This window comes from Platalea leucorodia (assembly GCF_965183815.1).
Source record: "Platalea leucorodia genome assembly, chromosome: 9".
NCBI lineage: Eukaryota > Metazoa > Chordata > Aves > Pelecaniformes > Threskiornithidae > Platalea > Platalea leucorodia.
This window is the reverse complement of record NC_138831.1, coordinates 28,959,216-28,981,925: the sequence shown is the minus strand read 5'-3', so window position 1 is coordinate 28,981,925 and position 22,710 is coordinate 28,959,216. Positions and strand designations below refer to the sequence as shown.

At 41.9% G+C, this 22,710-nt stretch overlaps 1 protein-coding gene across 4 annotated transcripts in view; it reads right to left on the bottom strand.

Moving 5' to 3' along the window:
- Positions 1 to 22,710, bottom strand: part of ARIH1 (ariadne RBR E3 ubiquitin protein ligase 1) — a 63,468-nt gene that overhangs the window by 22,843 nt on the left and 17,915 nt on the right. For all 4 annotated transcript variants that reach the window (XM_082321847.1, XM_082321849.1, XM_082321848.1 and 1 more), the window contains 4 exons: positions 14,505 to 14,572; positions 6,067 to 6,211; positions 736 to 828; positions 296 to 351 (listed from right to left, as the gene is read on the bottom strand). In XM_082321847.1, coding sequence (XP_082177973.1) covers positions 296 to 351; positions 736 to 828; positions 6,067 to 6,211; positions 14,505 to 14,572 — 362 coding nt within the window. The remainder of the gene's footprint in view (positions 1 to 295; positions 352 to 735; positions 829 to 6,066; positions 6,212 to 14,504; positions 14,573 to 22,710) is intronic.

Genomic DNA, 22,710 nt, shown 5'->3' with positions numbered 1-22,710 from the left:
AAATGCACAAAGCAATTAAACAGGATTTGGAAAGACTGCCTGGTGTTTACTGTGCTGTCATGCTGACCAAATTGGTCAGTCTTTCCTCCAAGTACTGTGGCATGGATTTTTCAGACCTAAACAGGAAGTTACGAGACATACCAGTATCAAAATAGACAGTTCAAGACCAACCCCTCTGCTGCCTTAAAGCCTCTATGCAGTTTTTTTTTTATAAGTCCGTACATTTGAATAGCACATGAGTAACAAAATGGAAAAAAGAGAGGAAAGCCAAGGGGTAGCAACCCATCATACTTACATAACTGTATTGTCATCGACTAAGATATCACAGCCATGAGCAGGGCATGAAATGGTCTGAAAAAACCAAAAAGGTCATAAAAGGAACAGTGTTTATCCTCTTTTTGCATCACAAAGAATCGCAAGGCAACAGACTTCAGTACAATTGATAGCAAAAATAGTACACGGGCTCTATCATCACGCCCCAGACGTGCCACTGTGCGCAGCATGATTCCTCCCACCCAGAGCAAAGATGCCTGCGTTAACTCCATGTAGTTCCCTTCAGCTTCCCCCACGGCAAAGACTGCAGCTCCCAAAGCTTTGGGGCTTGGGTTTTCTTTGTTGTTCTTTTGGGGTTTTTTAAACTTTAGTGGGGAAGAATTGTCCCTTTTCTTTCCCCCTCCTCTCCAATACACAGAATTTCCAGAGATATGTCATGAAGTAGGTGAGTTGACTTTTTACCTGTCCCATGCCTTCCTCCATTATTTTGGTAGTTAAATATTCACTCCAGCACTGCATACAGAACTTGTGTCCACACTCTAGGCCAGTAAAGTACTGCAACAACAAAGAACACAAGACATTGGATCATTTTATCACATGGATTCACTCGATCATTTCGCCCTTCTTGGTGCTGTGCAGTTTATCACATTTCTCATCCCCCACACCAAACCTGAGACACTAGTATTTATTTTGCATCATCACCACTACAGAACATTGCCAATGCAGCTTTAGTCATGCTTTCAAAGCCAGACTTCAATCCCCAACCCTAGCAGCAAGGAAAGGTGTGGCTGACTTTTCCATCCTGCCTCCCCATTTAAATTGATCCTTGTTTTAGGAGTATATACAGAGCATAGCATGGCTCTCCCGTTTTACTCTTGCAAATGAGTAAAATAAATGCAACTCCACCAAACAGGTCACAGTTATAAGATGATATGGAGTCTTCTTTCCTCCTATTTTTCCACTTGGCTTGCTACCACATGTGGGTGCAGCCCAGAAGTCCCAGAATATGCACACCAGCTATGCACAGGCACTAATTTAGCTCCCTCTTTTATAACAAACAGTAAGTGATCAGCGAGCAGTCTGCATTACTGGGTGAGCACTAAACAGCAGAAATAGAAAGAATTGTGTCCACTTAGGCTTTTAATGCATATGCATAAAGTTTGCCAACTTACTTGGTAAACTTCCCTCTGAAACCCAGATGCTCATCAGATGAAGACACTAAAGATCCTAATTGGCAGGTGTAAATTACTAAATACAATTCAATAATGATTAGCTGTTGCAGACAGCAGCAAGGACAACTTCATCTGTGTATGCATCATCTACGCAGAGTATGTCAAGATACCATCTGGGATTGAACGGTTACACAAGGGGTGGAGAAGCAAACACTGCTGAGGGAAGACTGAAATTAAGTTACTTTTCTCCGGTCATCTTAAAGTTATTTTATACTCAGAGCCGGGGCAAGGACAAACTATATTTAAACAGTTCACTCATAGCACTATGCGGGTTACTACTTGATGGCTTAGCTTTTCAAACCATCTTATTCTCAGCCAATAAGATAAAACAAGAGCTCCACCCTGAGATACTACCAACTTGTATGAAACTCCACAAATGAAAGAAACCTGGTATCCTCTGCAGAACAGCCTGAAACAGCAGCAGGATGCTGGTATTTAGGAAAAGGAGAGAGTCCATTTTAAGAAAACAATGTTCTTCCCAAACCACCTCCTTGACGATTACAGACTCAAGATTACAGCTACCGTATCACCCATTTTGTTCATCTGACACCGGCATATTAGCCAGGTTATGCTCGTCTTTTGATGCTACAGCATTTGGGAAGGTGCTTGTTAGCACGTTCTTCCCACGGCCTCGCCATTTTGTGATTCACACTTATCTGGCACTGCTGCCATCAACAGAGGCACAGGTTTGAACCTGAGGCTTGGAAATGTGCTGTGATGCCACAGCCAGCGGGCTCGACTGCCTACCGTTCCCACAGTCCTGTCAGAGAGCACTTACTAGGAGCAGCAAAGCAGTTAAATCTGACCTGACCAGTCAGCGAGAAGCGAGCTGAGCATCTGACTTCATTCCAAGTAAAAAGAGATACCCAAACCCTTGCTTTCTTTGGAACAACAAGTCAGAGTGGTGTGCCCAGTCAGCACCATGGCTCAAGGAGAGAGGAGGCTGACAGCTATGGGGTGCCTAGGTACACCAACTCCAAGACTGAAAAAAATACCTTCCAATTTTTAAACCATTCCTGAGCTGACTAACAAGGTATCTGATGCTCCACAGATGCTGCTGTGGCCAAGTGACGTCCCCTGGAGACACAGGGTTATGACAGAAAAGCTGCAACATCTGTTAACTTTCGGGATGCCAACCGCACACAGCCTGAAGATCGCGCTGACTTTTCCCAGAATTATGGCTTCTCCACATGTGATGGGAAATAAGCATGGACAAGGGGACCATCCCTTAATGAACCTAAATACTCCTGCAGCAAGCACACACAGGGAGGCACTACAGAACATATGTAAGCACCTATCTTCATTTAAGACTCATTTCAGTTACTTCAGGCAGTGAAAAGATTTGCTAAATGCCCACATAAAAGGCAGCCACCATGTTTCCTCCCAGGCTGCAAAGAATTCAGAGTATCTTTCAACTCATTTCTTTACTTTGAGGGAGTTCCCAATTATTTTTGGCTAAGCTGACAGCAAATGTCAAGGGAGCAAGCAAAAAGGCCAACATAAAACCACCAAGTGTAAAGGGTAACTGACTTCTGAAACAGCATGTTATCACAGAGGACAGCTCTACTTTCACCCTATCTATACTCATCACCTACTTTTCTTGCGACACCAAGTGCTAGCAGCAGCATGCTGCCGTTCAATACCTGTCCCTGCTCTTCTGGTAGCATCAAACTGACCAAAGCAGGGATCAGCTGCACCAAGATGTGTTTACCATGACAGCTTCACTCTTCTTCTTTACTTCAGTAATGATAGCACTGACAGACTAAGTCATCTGTGTGTCCTTAGAACAAACACACAGTTTGGACAACAGTACGATGTTCCCCAAATACCCCCACCCCGGCGGCCTTCCTCTTAAATGGGACCTGAAGGGCAAGATGCAAGAGAGGAGGTGGGCAAAGCTAACACCCTCTCAAGTCCTGTCTTCACCAATAAGTGTTTCGCCTGAAATAACTACTGGGTTTTGACATGGGTTCATGGGGACCCAAAGGGACTAAAATATCTCCCTGAAGTTTTCAAACCACCAGGGTGCAGGCTGCCCCGAGAGCATCAAATGCCTCATTTTGCAGGTGCTTCCCAAAACCTCAAATCACCGTTCTTTGGAGATGAGAGAAAAACTGTAAGGGGAATACGAAGTATTTACATGTGCTTTAAAAGGCAGACAAATACCACCTGCAATGACCCCATGAGAGGGTGAATATTTAAGACTCTTGCATTCCTCTAATAGCTGTACACTGTAAAATTTCTTAACAGGTGCTACTCAACTCTCAGCTTTCTATAGGCTGAAAGGGGCTCTCAGGAAAAAAATACAGCTTTTTGAGGGAAGAAAAAAAAAATAAAAGTAAAAGCTGACCACTGCAAGAGGATTTAAAAGCTGAGATTTTAGGTTAGGTATTGAACATAACTTATCCTAGAATTTATAATTCGCATTCACCAAAACAGCTTCAAACAGATTTCAAACCAGATGGCTTACAGTCACCTTAGACACAGAGACACTACAGCCTTTTAAAGAAGTAATAATAAATATTAGTTTTCATCTATGCTGTAGCTTTGGAGTATGGCAAAGAAACAGAGAGGTTCCCCTTTGTTGTCTCTTGACTTTATCAACACTAACGATTTAGAGACACCTCTGCTCACTTGCAACATCTCACTGTTCCAGCTAAGAAACTGCTCTTCCAATAACTGGGCCACTACTATTTTTAATGTGCTATTCGAACTACAAAAAATAAGACATATCAGTGTGCTTTGTATAGTTCTTTCCAGTAGCCAGAAAGCTGCTTCCCAGGCAGCACATGTATCCCCAGCCAGAGGAAAGGCCTGTCGGTTGTGAGTGCTGGGCATATTGTTCACACTCAGCACAGCAACGACATTAGAAAGGAGGGGAATAATATATTAAGAACATGAAACCTAGATCTGAAGGTTCCAAGAGAACCTTTTCCGGACATAAGATCAAAATTATTTCCTTACTATCCAATGTGGAAAGTCTGCAGTGATTAAACAGTAGGAGTTTAACATAAGGGAGAGAGCTAGACAAATTTCTCAAGCTTTCTGCTTCAAAGCACCTCTTTATAGAAAGCAAGCAACGATTCTCCTTAGCAGCTATTCTCTAAAAAGGAAGTCAGTGCATAAGGCTTAAAAGGAGATGCACGAAGTCTTGTGGTTACAGGCTCAAGAGCAATAGCAATCTTAACACTGAGATTCTCAGCTGCCTGAAACTGGGCTTTGCTCTGCTCTGCTCCAGAGCAAGGAAAAGGCTTGCGGTCAGGCTGCAGCAGCAATAGTACTTTATTCAAGGCTACTCATAAACCCCAAAGCTCATAATGATTTCCATTCTTGCTGAAAAGCAAGCTCATAAAACACACCCAGAGCAAGAGTGGAAGCCTTATGCAAGGACTGCTCTGCTCTTTAAAGGTCAGGCAGATGTTATGGTGTTTTGGAGGGTCAGGACAGCTCCACCAGGAACGGTAAGTTCCAATAAAGGAAGAATTCCTCACGTATGTCAACACCCTGCCTTTTGGCAAAGCCATGGATGGACTCTCATATTTGAGCTTTTCCACTAATCTCATTTTCTTCCAGGATCTCCAATCATTATGTCCTGCCCCTGGGAAGTCACAGCAAAAACACAGCAGAAGCCTGGACATCTGATTAATGTATTGGAAAGTTTAGTATTTGTAAATAGCTACCAAAAAAAAAAAAAGCGCACCATCACCAATCTTACCACAAACCAGAAGACTAATTTAGAGCCCCAGTAAGCACTTCTACCCTAATCCTCTCCGATTAAGAAGGTATTGCACAAACATGATAAAGACCCAAAGACATCCACATGGATTGTGTTCTCTGAACACCACAACTTTATTTTACTTCTACTCCTACTCAGTTTTATTCTAGGCTTTCTAGCTTAACTATTTTGCATCATTATTTACTACTTTTATAAGCCGCTTCCTGTCTTGTCATTCTATTTAAGTAAATCCCTTTGCCTGTCATGCTTTCCACTATTTTTTCTTTCATGTATCACTTACTTGCATGTCTCAATTGGTATCTGACCTTTGTAAAAATCACTTGATCTACTGCTTGCTTTTTTCTGAAGAACTTCACTATGCTGCTGCCCAGACCCCAGCACCCTCAAAGGTTTTTGCAGAAGGAATAATCATTTGATTTGAAATAAAATCCATTTCATGTAAACTGTTTAAGGTTTGTTAAAAAAAAAAAAAGTTTGTCAAACCACACAGTAAGAATTAAACAGAACACATAAAGCACTACATAATTCCGTGGTCCCCCACCACATTCCTTGGATCAGCTGCAGCACGCAAGACAAGGTCTACTGCATTAAGAAACAATCTTGAACACCTTTTCAATTTCACCTTGAATCTTGAACATCTTTTTAAATGCATATACTACAGATTAGAATATTCAATGAAAAAAGTGAAATCTCAGTTTCACTTCAAAGGCTTTTCAAAAATACCGCTGGAGAAGTCCTTACTGACTTCCGCTCAAAATGTTAAGTTTCAGATAGCAAAGTTGGGAGAGGTGCTGGCAGATACCACCTTGGCTGCCAGGTACTCACCGAGTTTGGGTAGTTCAGATAGCAGATCTGACAAGGCATATCCTGGGCTGATGATCTTGTGTTCATCTGGCGCGTTCGAGACTTTTTACTTGGATTAATTACATGACACTCTGCAAAGAGCTTCTCCAAGTTGCCATCGAAGTACCTGCATAACACACGCAAGAACATGAAAATTTAACTGCCCTCCCTTTAAGTCATTTTTCAAATTCTATTTAGGAGTTAAATGTACGAAGTTTGTTTTAATACTTAAAAAAACTCACACACCCACTACTTTTAACAAACTCTTCACTAATATAACCAACACGGCCCTGACCACAGAGGTGGATATTAGACAACTACATCATTTCAGAGATTTGGGCTTGAATTGAAAATTCAAATACCTTCAATTCTTCATCTGCATTTCAAGTAATTCATGATTCTCCACAGTGATTTCTTTGCATTAAAGCTCCAGGACAGGAAACTGAAGCAAGAATGTCTTACTTCACAGTCCAGACACCAGGACATTTTCTCAAAGCACAGGTTTGATGCCCCCAGGTTCAATTCGCTTTTCAGCTTAAGCCTTCCACTTTTCCCTAATATTCTAATCACTAAAACATTAAAGAGGAGGCAGGAAGCAGCAATCAGTCATGGTTCACGATTCAGCAGGTCCCTAGTTCCTGCACTTCACGTTTTCCTCTGTGTACTCAGTCTACCTTAAGTGTGCCCCAAAGAGGTCCTAACTTCCATTTTGGCACTGCCTTCTCTGATCTAAGGAGAAATGCGTCAGCAGGGTCAGACACTTGGTTCAGCTGATGGAGCACTTACTCATGGTTACCAATCTCCAACTAAGGCAACTACAGGATTGCGTTTCACACACTTCAGGCACCTCCAGAGTTTGGGAACAACTGCTGCTGGATCAGGACTCTGATCTCCAGTTAGGCCAGTCTTCAATTTTACACTAAACACCTTGCACATGTCCAAAGCCTGCACAGTTCATCCCTTGGGCCAAAATCCTAGCCATTTGAGTATCTTTTGTTTCCAGTCAACCTGAGATATTTTAACAACCCCCTAAGAAAATACAATTCCAGGTTTACAATGCTTCCAAAGATTATATATCTCATGAAAGGAGGATGCCAAATTGGTTGGGGGGAGATGAAGGGCCACTTTCTTTCTATTTCCTATTGCCTTAAGGAAAAAAGTACTGCTTTGGTTTACAGTCTTACAGAAAGCTCTTCAACTTGATGAGGAGGATCAGTTCTGAAAGAACCATGAGTAGGCAGGTCAGCCTCTTCCCAATATCAAGACACCACATATCTTTCTCCATCCTGCAGCAGCTGCAAAGAACTAATCAAATCTGACAATTAACCAGCTAGCCTTGCCTGCATGTACATCCCCTCACTCAATGCCAGTAAACAACTATTTCCCCCCCACCCCATCATCATCAGCAAGTTAAATGCACATACAGCGGCACCTACCTAGGAAAAAAACCCACATTTGACCATGGTGCAGTCATTTACACTTAATACCAGCAAATTTACTCCCAGCAGACAACTGTCCCTGTAGCTAAGCACACAGGCAAGGCTGAAGAGAGTCTTTACAAGGCACAACATGAGCTTAGATTGTGAGCTACACAAAAGGGTTAATTTCACTGCTGATTCAGATGTTTCTTGATGCAGTTCACATACTTTAGATCTTAATTTTCAAGATACTGAATTTTGAAGGTAGTGGTGAATTCTGGCATTGCAGCAAACACAAGGCTTTGCCACTGTTCTTCAATGTTAGCTCAGGGATTTAACTCAACCAAGTGATTTTGTTTGCCTTCAGGATTACTTATATCTAGAAAATTTCAGCAAGTACAGTCCCATTATAGGCACTATTTGTTTATTAAGTCATGGATAAATAATAACTCCACAAAAGGTTTCCAGACTTCAAATTGTTCTTACATGCAGCACCATCAGTGTAGGACATCCTCCGTTTGAAAAGAGCAGACAAACAGTTGGGTGTGATGTTTGCAAAGAAAATAGTTTTGAAAATAAATGTTATGATGCAACTTTAATACTGGCATTTGTGGTCAGCTAAATGCTTATGGAAATACCAGAGATATTTGTAATGGTGGGCTGTTTTTAAGTGTGCATATCCACCTCAGGAACTTGACTTTACCACCTGCACCAGGCAGTTCTATTTTTACAAAATCTCTGCAACTGCTTTTCACCTGGAATTACCTATTCGCTCTAAATACCAACAGTAACTAACTCAGAACAACCATTTCCTTCCCAGGCTTTCAGTCGTTTCCCAACAACAGATAGAAAGTACGTGATTTGACATCGTGTATTTTTGGGGGCTAAAGGCTAGTGTTAAAGGTAACTCAAATAATATGCATAGATCAGAGTCCTTAACCAATTTAAACATTTCCAAAGCACCAATATATTGCAAAGCATGCAGGTGCTTACATTTTGGTACAAGAGCCACAGCTCATATTAAATGGCTTCCATCTCAGAAGTGCCTGGGCTCTCCTACACTTACACAGGAGAAGCAAACAAGGCAGCTGAGAGACTCAGCCAGGGCCATGCAGAAGAGGGAGAAAACATAAAACTAAAAAAAGGCTAAGTTTTGCCTTCTTAACTCTGTTGTACTCTTAATTCTTACAGTATTCACTCTGCTCTTTGGGATTGCTACTTGTAAACCTCAACAGTGTTGAAGAGAAATAGGGTATCGGGTATTCCTCCTTCTCTGTGCTGGGCCCACAAGCTGTTTTCTTCTAATGCATTTGCTTTCTTTGCTGTGCCAGGATTAAAATCATGCTGTCACTGGGCAGTAAGGAAATAGAAACTCCAGAAAACATAGAAGAAAACCTGGATCTCCCTGAAAATACACAGTTGCAATGGGTACTCCAGAGTAAAGTCCAACACCTCTCTTAACTGCTCCACCACTCCTTATGCAAACACACTGAGGACCCAGTCAAAAGACTGTTCCAGTTCCTTCAATGGTTAGGAACAACTCTTAATTCCTATTACCACACCTTTTTCCCACTTGTTCAAGCATCACAGACCATCCATTTAAGTAGCTATCCCTTTGCCCTTCACATCTTCTTCCCACAGGCAGCAGCCTGAATTTACACCCTTTCCCAACACAGCAGATAAGCTCCTCGCATGACATTTCTCCACTTCTCTGTCCCAGCGAACCTTCTCAACCACCAGTTTTCATTTCCATTCATCCTCCTTGAACCCAAGGAGACCAAAACAAATGCAATCTCAGTTAAGATTTCACCACGATCTCATACAATTTCACCTACATTTCTCCTGTAGATATCTCACCTAATGCATCCTAAGTGATGTCTACCTTTCTCCAGAGCTCCTTCATGTTAGCAGCTCCATTTTAATCTCTACTAGAAACCTCACATTCTTTTCCATCTCTCTGTTGAAGAGACCCATTGTGAAACTTTGTACCACTTTCATTGCTAGGATCCTCCCGGCTGTCTGGTTTTGTTCCTGTGTGACATCTGGATCCCCCTCTGAACCAAATGCCTCCAAACAGATTTGTGCCAAGTCATTTATTAACACTAACAAACATTCATCCCAAAATTAACCAATAAGGGACTTACTCATAGGTTCCATCTAGTCTGCTACTTCCCTTTTGAACAAAGTAACTCCATACACACCATACTAATAGCTGAACCCAATGATCGCCCCATATTTTATATCATATAGTTGCATGTCGCCATCTCTGCCATGAAACATAGGAGAAAAATCCTTTAATTCCTTCCTCGCTTCCTTCACAACTTCAGGGTTTTTGATTTTTCCTCAAGCCATTCCTCAAGTTCTCACTATTAAAGGGTTACTTCTTGGTAGCTCGGTTCTTATTTTCATCTTAGGGAAGAGCACAGCACCTTTAACAGACTTTTAAATCCTTTATCCTCTTCTCCCTTTGCAATGCAGACATTCAGGAATTCTAGCACTTCTGACACTCAGGAAGTGTTACGGTCTATTCAACATTAGACTCTTGGCTCAATATAGCTGACTTCAACAACCAGTTCTATTAGTTTTCCAAAATTCATTCTCTTCATCACAGACCAAGTTGTTTTCTCTGCTACTTTAAAAATGAATAGACACACCAGTGAATTATTTTAAAGTTCTTCTATAATTTCTTCCCTGCTTACCAACACCAGGTCCATAATAGTAGCAGGTCTTTCTGGCAGAAGGATCAAGCTGTCAGCTGATTTATTTCCTCAAAATTTCCTCTGCTGTTGGTTAACTGCCTAATCACAATTTTCTAGACATAATCAAATCCTATACAAGGGAGTATCAAACATAAAAAGCTTTTTCACTGAAAAAAAACCCCAAAACTTCTAGCACACACTTTGAGATATTTAGTGAAAGAGCATTTGTGAATAACAGAGAATCAGTATAGTCGCAGTAGAAGGTATCTAAACGCCTGCCATACACAATTTTTCACCTGTTCAGCCTCTGCTGAACAGTGTTAAGCACTTATTTGTCCAAAGGAAAGCAGACGGCCAGGTACCTATAGAGAGGAGTCAGACCCTGAATGCAAGGGGAAGAGGTAATCTGGGCTAGCAGCCAGGCCACCAGGTCATCCTGGCATCTGTCCTCTGCTCAGAGGGAAAGCAGACATGCAGCCACCAAAACAAGCACCTATGAGGGACTGCAATACCTCTGTCTGTACCTCCAGGGATTAAATTAGGCCTTGGCTACAAGCTGAATTACTTAAAAAAAAAAAAATTACCAGAAGAAGGCACATAAAGTGGAAGAGCTGCGTTTTAGTCTCTTCATCATGAGGAGGCTCATCCCCAAAACTCCCCTCAGGAGGGGCAGATGCTATCAGCCATTGTAAAACTGGAAGGTAATTGAGATGAAGTTATAACCCAAAGCACTTCCTTCACTCATTTCTGAGGTTACCTGGTCAATCTGCACCTGCTAGTCTCCTGTCTCTGTTAACCAAGCTTGTTAAATATTATGTTTTCCCCCATCTCACATCTTTATTCTCCAAAACACATGCAACACATTAGAAGCTTAACTCAAGTACTTCCTCCAGTACCCACCTCCATCCTACAAACAAATCCACCCTAAAACACCAATTTTGCTTTTGGACACAGTCAAATAATTAGTGCTTCACCAGTGGATAGGGCAGTTTTTCAATTGTGGCTATTCATCATAAGTGGAGTAAATACCTGCAATATATCTGCCCTCTTAATAAAGCCATGCAATTACTCCATGACAAAGCTGACACAGACAATAATAACCCACTTAAAATATGCGTTACAATACAAAAAAGCAATAAAGATGTTTTCATGTTTTAAAACAGAAATTTTCATCTCACGAGCTCAGACCTCATCAAACTCAACACTTACCAAAAAAGAAGCCACTTGGTTTATCTGCTTTACCACAGGCAAAGTTTGATAAAGGCTGCCTGTTAGGTCATGCTGACTCACGATGAACTAAGGTAAAACAGACACTGGCTAGGTACTGTAAATATATGCCATTAAGCAACTGGGTTCAAGCTCTGACTTGGTGTGAAATCAGGCACCAAAAATTGCACCCAAACATTACACCTTAGCAAGCATTAAACCCACCCAGACTACAGGCGACAACAGGAATTTCCTGGAAAATCTTTCTAACGGTTATCAGGTGTAAAAGAGGCCAAATTTATACCAGTTCAACTGCTTAAAGCATGAGTACCCTAGGGAAAAAAAAAAAAAGTGTCTCCAACGCTGTTGCAGAACATGGACTCACTTGGTGTGGGAGAACACTGCGTGTGAGTGCTTTTACTTGGCACCAGTGAGGAGTGCAATAGCAGTAGTTACCTGCTGGCTCCCCAGCACAAGCAGACACTCCAGCCCCAGGGTCAGGCTCTGCCTGGCTTTAGCCCGTATGGCGCTGGGTGCACGCTGACAGGCAAGCCAGCACACAGGTTCAGCTATTAGCGAGCTGGAGATTTCAGACACAAGATTTTTTTGGGTTGGACGCTGAAGACACAGTGAATAGACAATGTTACTTTCAAGTAAAAAGTAAGTTTCAGGTTTTTTGCCCTTAAAATAAAAAGTAGTGTTTAGATTTATTTTTTTGCCTGATTAGAGCGTGCCTCTCCATCTCACCATGAATGCTTCCCAGTGTTTTTCAGCTCATTTATACTAGCACAATGCTGCAGTAAGATTTGCTGGACACACACAAAGCTAAACAAGTCTGAAAAGTGATCTCTGTTTTGGAAGACTGACCAAGCCTAAATTTGGGCTTAATCAGCTTGTCATATTCATCTGAATGAGAACGACCTCTACTTTAGCAAAAAGATGTGAGCTGTAGCTAGCTCATGGCACCATTTCCAGCTCCATCACTATTTCAAACTGATTGTTTTGCATCCTGGCTACTGAAGTGACCACTTGCCTTCCTTTGTGGAAGCTATTTGGTGAAGAAGTGACAGAAAGCAGCACCAACTACTTGAGAGAAAAATGTTTTAATGTTTTTCTAATACAACAGGACATCAGCACCAAAACCATGACTAGTGTGCAATAGGTCTGCATAAGCAAGGGTCACGTATTACATTACTCACAAGGGTAATCTTATAGAATTAAGATAAGTATTTTAATGAATATGTACCAAGAGTAAATGTTTACCTGTTGACTTTGTAAATATTTACATGTACTTAAAGTGTTTTGGTTGGAAACTGTAAAAGCCTTAACAATAATACCTCACATAGAAGCGGCTGACACCCTCCTTTGAAAAAATCAACAGCCACAAATTTTTTTTTTTTTTTTTTAAATTGATGGCAGCCTTAACAAACAAGCTTTCAGTGAGAAGGGGAAAAAAAACCTATTGAGTAACAGATGACATTTCAGTACACTTATGTAGAGGTATCTCAAAGTGAGATGGAGATAGCCAAGGAGAGTGAACTTTAGCCTGACCAAAAGAACCAGCACAAGAAAAATCAAAGAAGTGAACAGACACACATGATAGAGAAGGAACTAAATCAGAATGCTTAACAGTTGTAGCCAGAGTAAAATAGCCTCAATGTGACTATATTTGTAACACAAAGCTTTTGTACTTCCAACATTAACTAAAAGTCAATCTCAGGAAAGAAAGCAAAGACTAGAAAGCTTAAAAAAAATATAATCACTTCAGGAAAAAAAAAAAATCTAGGCCAAACAAAATATGAGATACCTGAGCACCATCGCTATCTGAAAATGTTACACAAAGGGGGCTAAAAGTGTCCTAAATCCATTACCCCAAGAGAGCGGAAACATCTGAACTCCAAAACTATCTAGTAGCAGACTGAAAATCTGTTGCTCTTCCACACTTGCACCCTGCATGAAAGAGCACCAAACTACACGGGCTCAGCCCACAGCACAGAAGGCTAAAAAAAAAAAAACAACAACAAAAAAAACCAACAAAAAAACCCCTACAGGCTGTTAACTGGTATTTATCAATTCAACAATACTACCAACAATTGTTTCTGCACATGGTTTTACAGACTACAAAGCATCTTATCTCCTCATACCCTGATCATGAGGCAAAGGAAATGGTAATCAAGAGAAGGCCAAACAAACAATCCTACCAGGCACAGAGTCCTCCTGCCCTCACCCCCAACCTACCCACTCGTGTCTCTTAATAGTTGTTAAGACCAACCAAGACCATAAAAACCAGTACGTCCCTGTACTGCTTTTATGCTGTGCCTGGTCCAGACTGATTCTCGCCCTCAGCTTCTAGAAGTAAACTGAATTCTCCGGCTCCCTCACAGTCTCTTCAACAGCAACGCTAGCATGGGGGGGGCGGAGGCGGAAGAGCATTATGACTGTAGCTGGATTTGACCTCCACTGTATAATAACACGCTATAAAAAGTACCTTTACCAGCAACATTCCCCAAGAGCTGGGAATCAAAGGTGAGAAGTAACCATAAAATGCTCCGCTCTGAGGGGGAGGGAGAGGCAAAATTCAAGCCATTATTTACACACATGCTAAATAAAACCTAGAGCTGCAAAGATGAAGACAGGGCAGATACACTTTACCAGTACCCTTTATCAGTCAAGAACAATTTAGTCTTGGCAAGACTAACAAATAAACATGTCAGGAATATGCATGCTAGAATGACATGCAAGAGCAACTAAATCCAAATCCAAAACAGTTGCAAGATAACAGGAACCTGTTCCTGCTTGCTTTTTTCCAGAGCCTGTGAAAATCCTGTGCCTGTATGTGTTCAAACTGGAAGGTACCCCTTCCTCCAAGGGGCAACTAACTTCCAGAACTTCTCTGAAGTCTAATAAGTATTAATAATATTAAAACAAGGAGTCGCTCTTAGCTGGTAAAGGCTGCTAAAGGGGGAACATTTAGAGCTTACACAAGAGATCCTTCTGCCACATACTGTGCATTCATCCATTCTCACATTAATCCGGTAATAAACTTTTCTTGTAGGTCTGAAGCAAAATGTGGTTGCATGCTAAGATGGCTGCTTACCTCTCCATCAGCTTCTCCTTATCCCAGTTGAAATGGCTAAGCAGTATTCGAGTAATAGTCGCTGGATTCTAGAGAAATAAAACAAAAATAATAAATGAGTAACTACTTGACTAAGTTGGTATACCGTTATGAGAACACCAAGCAGAGTTTTAATGAGTAAATGGGGAAATCAGTACATCTGATAACATGTATTGTCTGCATAGATTATGTTAACTAACATATACTGGAAAATAGTTTGACTTGACAGATAGAAAAAAAAACAACCCCACAACTCCATAAAGTAAAACACCTACACAAAATGAGAATACAGCTGAAGACTTAAGAAACAGGTTAGTTACTGCTACCACAACAGATGCCCAAGTGCCACCATCTCCATGTCCAGCATGCTTACACAATGTAAACCCAGGATGTTTGTAAAATGCAGGAAGGGCTACTTGCTATCGGTCCTGCCCATTTTTGCCACAAGTTCCACACTATTTGCAGAACAGGAATATTCCTTGTTTGTCCCAGCCCCGACCACCAAAACAGTTGGGCTGAAAACTCTCCCAGAAAGTAACCAGCTGCTGTAAGATGACGGTGTCCTTTGAAATCTCCAGGTGTTCCCAAAGCACCCCAAGATTCAGAAAATACTATGCAACTATACAACTAAGGAAAGACATACGGCCTAGGAAGGTCAGAAATAGGATAGGAAAAAAAAAAAAAAAAAGCTGGTTTTCACTTGTACACAAGTTTTTCTTCCAACTAAATCTGTATCATCAACCAAGGGTTTGGTTATATGAGCCAAGAAACACAACAAACCATATGGCTTCTGTTATACCCCAGAACCGTGTTTTAGCTCCCTAAATCCAAACTCTCTGGGCTCAGTTTTAGGACCATTTACATGCAACAGAGGCAACAGTGAGCGCCTGGAGAGTGGCTATGTGTACTTTGCCATTAGACACCAAAATGGAAGTTTGCCTTAGGGCAAATTTTCAATGGACACTCTGAAGCTGTTGAAAAGTAGGACATAAACTAGCAATGTGATTTTCTGAGCCCGCGGGCTATAGCTACAACTTGAAGCTGTCAAAAGCCAATGCTGCCACCCAAAGCAGCGATCCCACCGCATCCTTACCTTCAGCCACATGCTTGCATGTCTTGCACTCACCAATCTATACTAGTACAGTCATCTTATGCTGCAACCCTGCAAATTACTGCCTCGGAAATGGATCTTTTTTCCTCTTTAAGTTGTTTTTTCACTGAATCAGTTCCCCAATCTGTTTGATTGCCTGACCACACAAACAGCTGCATTAGCACAAGGGAGAGGGCAGGAGGGGACAAATAGGACAGCATCTTTCTAGCAGGGACACCAACAAAACACTCACTGAAATGAAGCCCTAGGGTCAAAATGTTAAGCATAAAGAACTAGGCTTGTGGTTTATACTATAAAAACGGACACTCCTCTCCCTCTGCAGTGTGTTCTTACTCTTCTTATTAATGCCAGCATATCTTGTTTAAGGCCAAATTAAGACATTTTTCCAGCTTAAAATGCCCATGTGGACAAAAGCAGCTTTAGAAAGGTTAGACCAGATCCCCGATTCAGTCCATGTGGAGCCCCATGAACAGCTGGGATGGCAAATCTGCTACACAGTATGGGGCAGAAAAAACAGAAACCAGTATTACCAAACACTCTGTATTGTGAAAACGCAGCCTCAGTCCATCTTTGAACAAGTCTCCCACGCGATACAGATCCAAGCTCCTAACTGTAATAACACAACGAGGTGCTTGGCTGACAACCACATGTGACTGGCCATTACAAAACAGCATGGCAGCACCCCGACCTTCAGCACGCTAGCAGGAGTTGGGATAACAGCGCTGCAGCCGCCTGCTAAGGAGGCGATCCCGCTTTCAGGCAGATTTGCCCATTTCCTTGTGTCAAAAGCAGTGATTGTGCAGCTCCAGGACAGGCTGGACTAGCTCGCTGCTCTGATGGAGTTATTTTCCCTTCTCTTTGTAGCTCTCAGCCAAAGCAGCAAACTCATACACCTCGCTGTGCAAACGCAACATGGATACACCAAGTATATACCCTGAGGCAAGGGTGAGAGGCTCTTCAGGCAACAGGATGGTCTTTGCATGCTTTGTATCTCTTATGGAGCTGCATCCTCACCTTTTGCCCCAGCAGTGGGGCCAACAAGTGCTCTGCCCAGCCAACACTGCTCAAGCTGCTGCAGCCATGCAGGAATCATGGAACCTCATTTATAGAAAGAAAAAAAATCAGGTAAAAGCCTTCCGATAGCATGAATCCCTGATCCAGCCCAGCACACAGCGGCACAGAGCCTGTGCCAGCACTGCAGGCAGAGGGGAGCAAGCAGTTGAACTGTTTCAAATCAGTGCTACCACCAAGAAGCTGTATGGGAATTTAAGGGTCTCCTTCACCAAAAAAGGCTACTCCAGCTTCAGGGAGGAGGACTGAGCCTCTTTCAGTGCTTTAGTTTTTTATCTTTGTAGGTTAACTTTGTATTTGGATCTCCACATCTTTTTCTGTAATACTATCTGTATTACGTAGCAGTACCTAAAGGAGCTCTTAATGAGCTCACTTAAACACACACACTTCCTACAGCAAATTAATCAAAGATGAAAATAGACTTTAGTAAACAAACTGATCTTGTCTCTAGATTATCTTTGTTATGATACCAACTCCTATAGTCAGTACAACTTTTATTTTTAAGAAAATTTCCATGGTCTAGGACAAGTCTTGCCTCAAACCGGGAAATCTCCTGCTGAACATACCAAGTAGACGGCGCATATAGGTTTCTCCATGTAATCCTCCCAGCACTCTCACATCTATAAAGCACACTACTTCAGCCCCTCACCCCTGCCATGCTCTAGAGTTACAAACAAGTTTCAGACAGTAAAGCATGCAGCTCTTCTCAAACACAAGGATTCTTCACTCCGCCCAGAGATCTGCCAAATGTACAAAGAAACAGTATTTTCTTAATTTCTCAAGCAACAGCATTAAGAGAGCTTTAAATTAGCCTGAAGACTTGTCCTGCCTTCTGCTACAGCAGCCCACTTGGCCACTGTATTAAGGCTTCTGGGAATATTTATTAATCACTTAGGCTAAGAGGCAACTGAGGTGGTGGTCTCTGGCTGACTGTTCTTTTTAAAGACGACAAACAGGTTCCCCCTCCACTGAAGGATAAGTTATGCCATATTAATAAGGAACTAAAGTGGTCTGCAGTGATTATCAAGGGCAACAAGGCAAATCCAGCAAATACTGCTCACCAAAGGACACGTGGTCAAAGAACAAGAGGGTCTCATTTCATTTGTGGCTTCTTCACTCTCCCAGCGAAGTGGCACTGCAGCTTTCCAAAACAAGTTTCCCTAGATCAGACTCCCCCAAGTATCCGAGTATCACAAAAAGAAAGCTGTTTTCCCACTGTGATGGCAGTGTACAAAACAGCACGTTATTTAGGATTATACTCCAGAGACCAGCACTGTTAGCTCTGTGTATTATAACACAAATATGGTGTGAGGGGTAGCTTTTACTGGGTTGTTGGGCTTTAGCTTCCTCTAGCTACAGCAGTTAATTTTAAAAAAGGAAACACCAGCAGCATGACAAGCTCCTACCAGAAATAGCTGGGCTGCCTGCTTTCTCCACTTGCCACATCCAAGATCTAGTATTTAAAACTTAACTAGTTGTTTCACTGATAGAGAAGGCAAGGATTAATACAACTGTGCCCTTGCTGGTACACAGTGTGGACAACAATACAACCTGACCCCACATTACGCAGGGAGGACTAAAGGCTGGGAGGGAGGCAGCGCTAAGAGGCTTGGTTTGCATAATGTAAACCACAGTTAAATACAAATGCAAAAACCTCTGGCTTTAAGGATTGTCCTAATTTAAGGCAAGGCACACCACCAAGGCACTGGGTACCAGCTGCTCCACATTAATTGCTTGCATGCACACACTTACCTCACAATTACTTGGGAGCAGCTTTGGAGGAGTAAATCACAGCATCTATCACAATGAGAGGTTAACTGCTACAGAGCAGCTGTGTCCTGTAACTTTGTCATATGGGGTTAAAACACCACCAAAATAATTTTATGTTTCAAACCGTTTTGACACTAGTTCTGCTACAGCCCCATATCAGCCCTGTCGCTGGTGTATGAGCCCTCAGCAATCACGATGGACACGTGCTCTGCCTGGCGCTGCAAAAATTAACAGAACATTTAAACACCAGATTACACAGCACTGGTATACTATAGTTTACGTTCTGAAACGGGATGGGCTTCTCATTTGGCACACAGGATTATTGCCTACGACTCTTATACCACAAAGATTAGTTATGAACAGGCTACGATGCTGCTCAGACGGGATTACTACTTAGGCTTGAAGCTGCAGCAGGGAGAAGCATGCTTTTACAAAGGGTATTTTCTGTTTACAAAGAAAAATTTTAGTAAGTGAAGCAGCCAGAAACAGACAGCGAGCAAGGAAAAAGCCGACACGTTCAAACGCTCCATTTTCCTCCAAATGTGGTTTGATGAAAGCTGAAACAGCAGATCTAATTTGCAACAGCCACCTATTAAATTTTACATGTTGAAGCCGAGGAAGATCGCCTAGAGCTCAGGGCAGCAAGCCTGTTGATATCCAGATAGGAATGAAACCCGAGGAAAGCAGCCATTTTGTTGAAATTCTCAGGGCACTTTAAGAGACTCCTTGTCACAACTCTCTCGCTAACAAAACATTCATAATAAAGCTCTGCCCAGAGAGAAACACAGTCAGTCCTTCAGCAGTGATTTTTTTTTTTTTTTTTTTTAAGGTTAACAAAGCAGCCAAGTCCAAACGTGCTTCAAACAGATCCTGCTTCACTACTGCTTTTCACTGGAGGTATTTACATTTACTATTGTTATCATTGACATGCTCAGGCACACCAAAGCAAGCTGGAGATACAGGGATGGGAAACCCTGCGAAGGTCTGGACTTCTCCAAAGAAGCATTATTAATTGAAATAAACCCCCTTAACTTAATAGAACTGGAAGCTTGGTCACTAATATCTCAGTTAAATTCTTTTTGCTGTCAAAATAAGAAAGTACCAAGTGGAAGGAGGAACCTGGATGCACTTAAATGCATAAATGAATTATAAATCAAAGACTATTAGGACATTAGCTTAAATCAGAATTTCCAAGCAGCATAGTTTGCTGAATGACAGTTTGCAGTACTTGATCCATTCATGTTTTCATCCATCAAGACGAGCTGCGTGGTTAATTCTTGCAGTTATTACCAAGAAAAGCATATTTGAGAGTTCAGCTTCTCATCACGTGCTAGGAGTAAGCTCCTGTTTCAATTTCAGCATTCACTGCAGATAAAAAACATTTAAGAACAACTTAAGCTCAGTTCTCCAGCAAAATCCTTTCCCACCTCCTTGAGACACGGTATTAATCAATTCTTCATTTTGTTTCTTTCCATTTCATGACTGGTTTTGTTTTCTAAACATGGCAGCTTTTGCATTTCAACAGTTTTCGTCCTAACTGCAACATCTATATCCCAATAGCAGAGGCTTTTTTGGACTCAGTACAGCAACACGAGTTTGACACTGCTTCCAGTTCGGTTTTCTACGCAATTGCTTTTGCACTCATGAATCAAAGGATACACTCCAGAAAGACTGGCTTTGCCTAAGCCTCAGACATCCGTAAATGGTTCAAACCTCAGCAACATCCACAGCTATATTCCACAGGTGCATAAGTGACACAAGACCATATTTAAATTCCCCAGGCAGAAGGAAACCAACTGGTTTCACATCGGTTGACATCAAAGAATAAGAGTTTTGTTTGGTGGTGACATATCACACACGCTGGCGGAAGAGTAAAGGGCCATCAAATGAACAGCTCAGAAACTCACGCCCATCTGAAACCAAGCAGCACAAACATTTGCTCCAGTGAAGTAGCACCTAGGGACAGCATGTCACACCACCACTGTAAAGATTTAATCAGTCAAAAAAACAGCCTTTGCCAATAGTAGAGCTCCAAGTGGAAATTCCAGCTGCCCTCTGAGCACGTGTAAGATGGAATAGCATCTCCAAAGCTTGTCACCATGCTCACCATGCCACGGAAGGAAGCATTAATAAAATAGCCCACATATAACATCTTACATTAGCAGGTAGAGTAAGAGCAACCTCACCATGAGAAGGTTTAAAAGATTTCTTGATAAATTAAAAGAGACATTTTGCTTGCCTCAGCTGTAGCTCTCGTTGATGGTCTGGAGACCAGCATCATCAGATGTGCTGCGTGTTTCTCCCCACTGCTTTCCAGATGACTCTAGGTCATGGAGGTGGTGTGCAGGCAGGCATGCCCTAAACCTCAAGACCAATACAGACAGGCAATACTCAACTGCATTAAGTGCCACCACCAAGCAGGAGCAGAAACCACCCATAAGTCTTCAATTACTTCAAAACCCAACAGGTTTGCACACTGAGTCATTTCTGAAGGACATCAGCTCCTTCTCCACCCATGGCACAGAACAAGGGTAACCAACACTACAGACCTTACATAAACCATACAGCTGCTTTCTTCATCAGGTAATAACAAAGTGGACACCAGCCCGAAATTCTGCAATAACTAGGTCATCTAACTCCGTGTGAACACCACTGCTCTTCACTTGCATCTCTCCCAGCCCCATACAGGTAACCTTAGACATAAACACAGAGAGTAGAAAGTGTTTTAAAAAAAGCTTTTAGCCTGTATCATGTTACAAGACTGTCATTGTAATGTTTGCATTGTTTTGCAAGTGCACTGAGCAACCTTCATTACAGGAAATCTTAAAAGCCCCAAAACTCGTTTCTAGCAGCTTAATAAAATTCCCAGGAACCAAATGTAGAAGATAAGATCTAAGTGTTGAGTACTTCCAGGGCATGGTCTCCTGAAGAGGGTATCTTCAAACCTGCTAGTTTTTAAATAACACTGACTGAGCACTCTGAGATGCTGCTGGAAAACTTATATGTAACCTAATATTCCCTGGCTCGATTACAGGCAGAACATAAGAGGGCTGCTGTGAGAAGATGAGGACAGCAACTAAATGGATCAGTCTGCCACCACCCATCCATACTCTCCTCCTCTGCCATCCCCTGAGGCTGGGGAGAAAATCACACCATGGCACATTTCTGCCATTAGCCATCTCATGGTTTATGGGGCCAGTACAACACACACAGGTGGATCTGAGATGCTTCTCATCTTCCAAACACCTGTTATAAATAGTAACAGCAACAAAATTAGTACTATTCAATCTCTATGCACCCACTGAAGATATGGTCTTCGCATCGTGCAGCCCCACTGAAGCCCCACTAAGTGACTTTTTCAAATTACCCGCTTCCGAATCACCCAAAAATGTACCTGTTTCCTGCTGCTGGCATTTCCAAGCAACTCAGCATGAAGCCAGGCTACTTCCCTGTGACATTACCAGTCACTGCTGTCAACTGCTGTCCTCTGGCTGGCATTTACCACTCCACTGTAACTTCCCACTAACACATACATAGGCTTCAGATTTGATGTTGATCATCTCCTTAGCTTCCTACATCTTTCTTCATCTCATTAACTTCCCTTCACACATCATCTCTTAATTTTGAAAATTAAGTTTTACAGGATTACTGAATTGGTACCATTACGTGATGGCACCAAATGGCAGCTTGATATTATGATCTTGGTTTGTAGTAACCTATCTGCACTTTACTGATTGTTTCTAGCTCTGATGAACATACACTCTTTTAGCAGAGGGAGGTAATAAAAAGCAACTTTGGAGAAAACCCTATTACTTCAGTTAATTGGTTCAAGATACAGAAAGGAAGCAGTCAGCTGCTTTATATTTTCTCTGAGCCTTTTGGAAAGTTTTCAGGTTAATGATTAGGAGCCACAACAAAGATCCATTGTCTAACAAAGCTTTTAAAATCAGAAAAAAAATACTAAAGCAACAACTCTGGGATGAATTAGCAAATTTGGAAACGTAAAAACTGGATTCACACTGTAATACTTCTAAATAAAAGAAGATCGGATGGGCTTGCCACGCTGTTCAAGTGCGCTGGGCAGCACTGGCTCCCAGATGACTGCAGAAGCTCCACCACCAACTCAACACAATTTAAAAATGGCATATGGGGTACGAACAGAAAAGGTATTTTCCAATGTTTCAGCTACACTTGCTTCCAAACCAGGAAATCTATGGTTTGATGACGGGATACAGA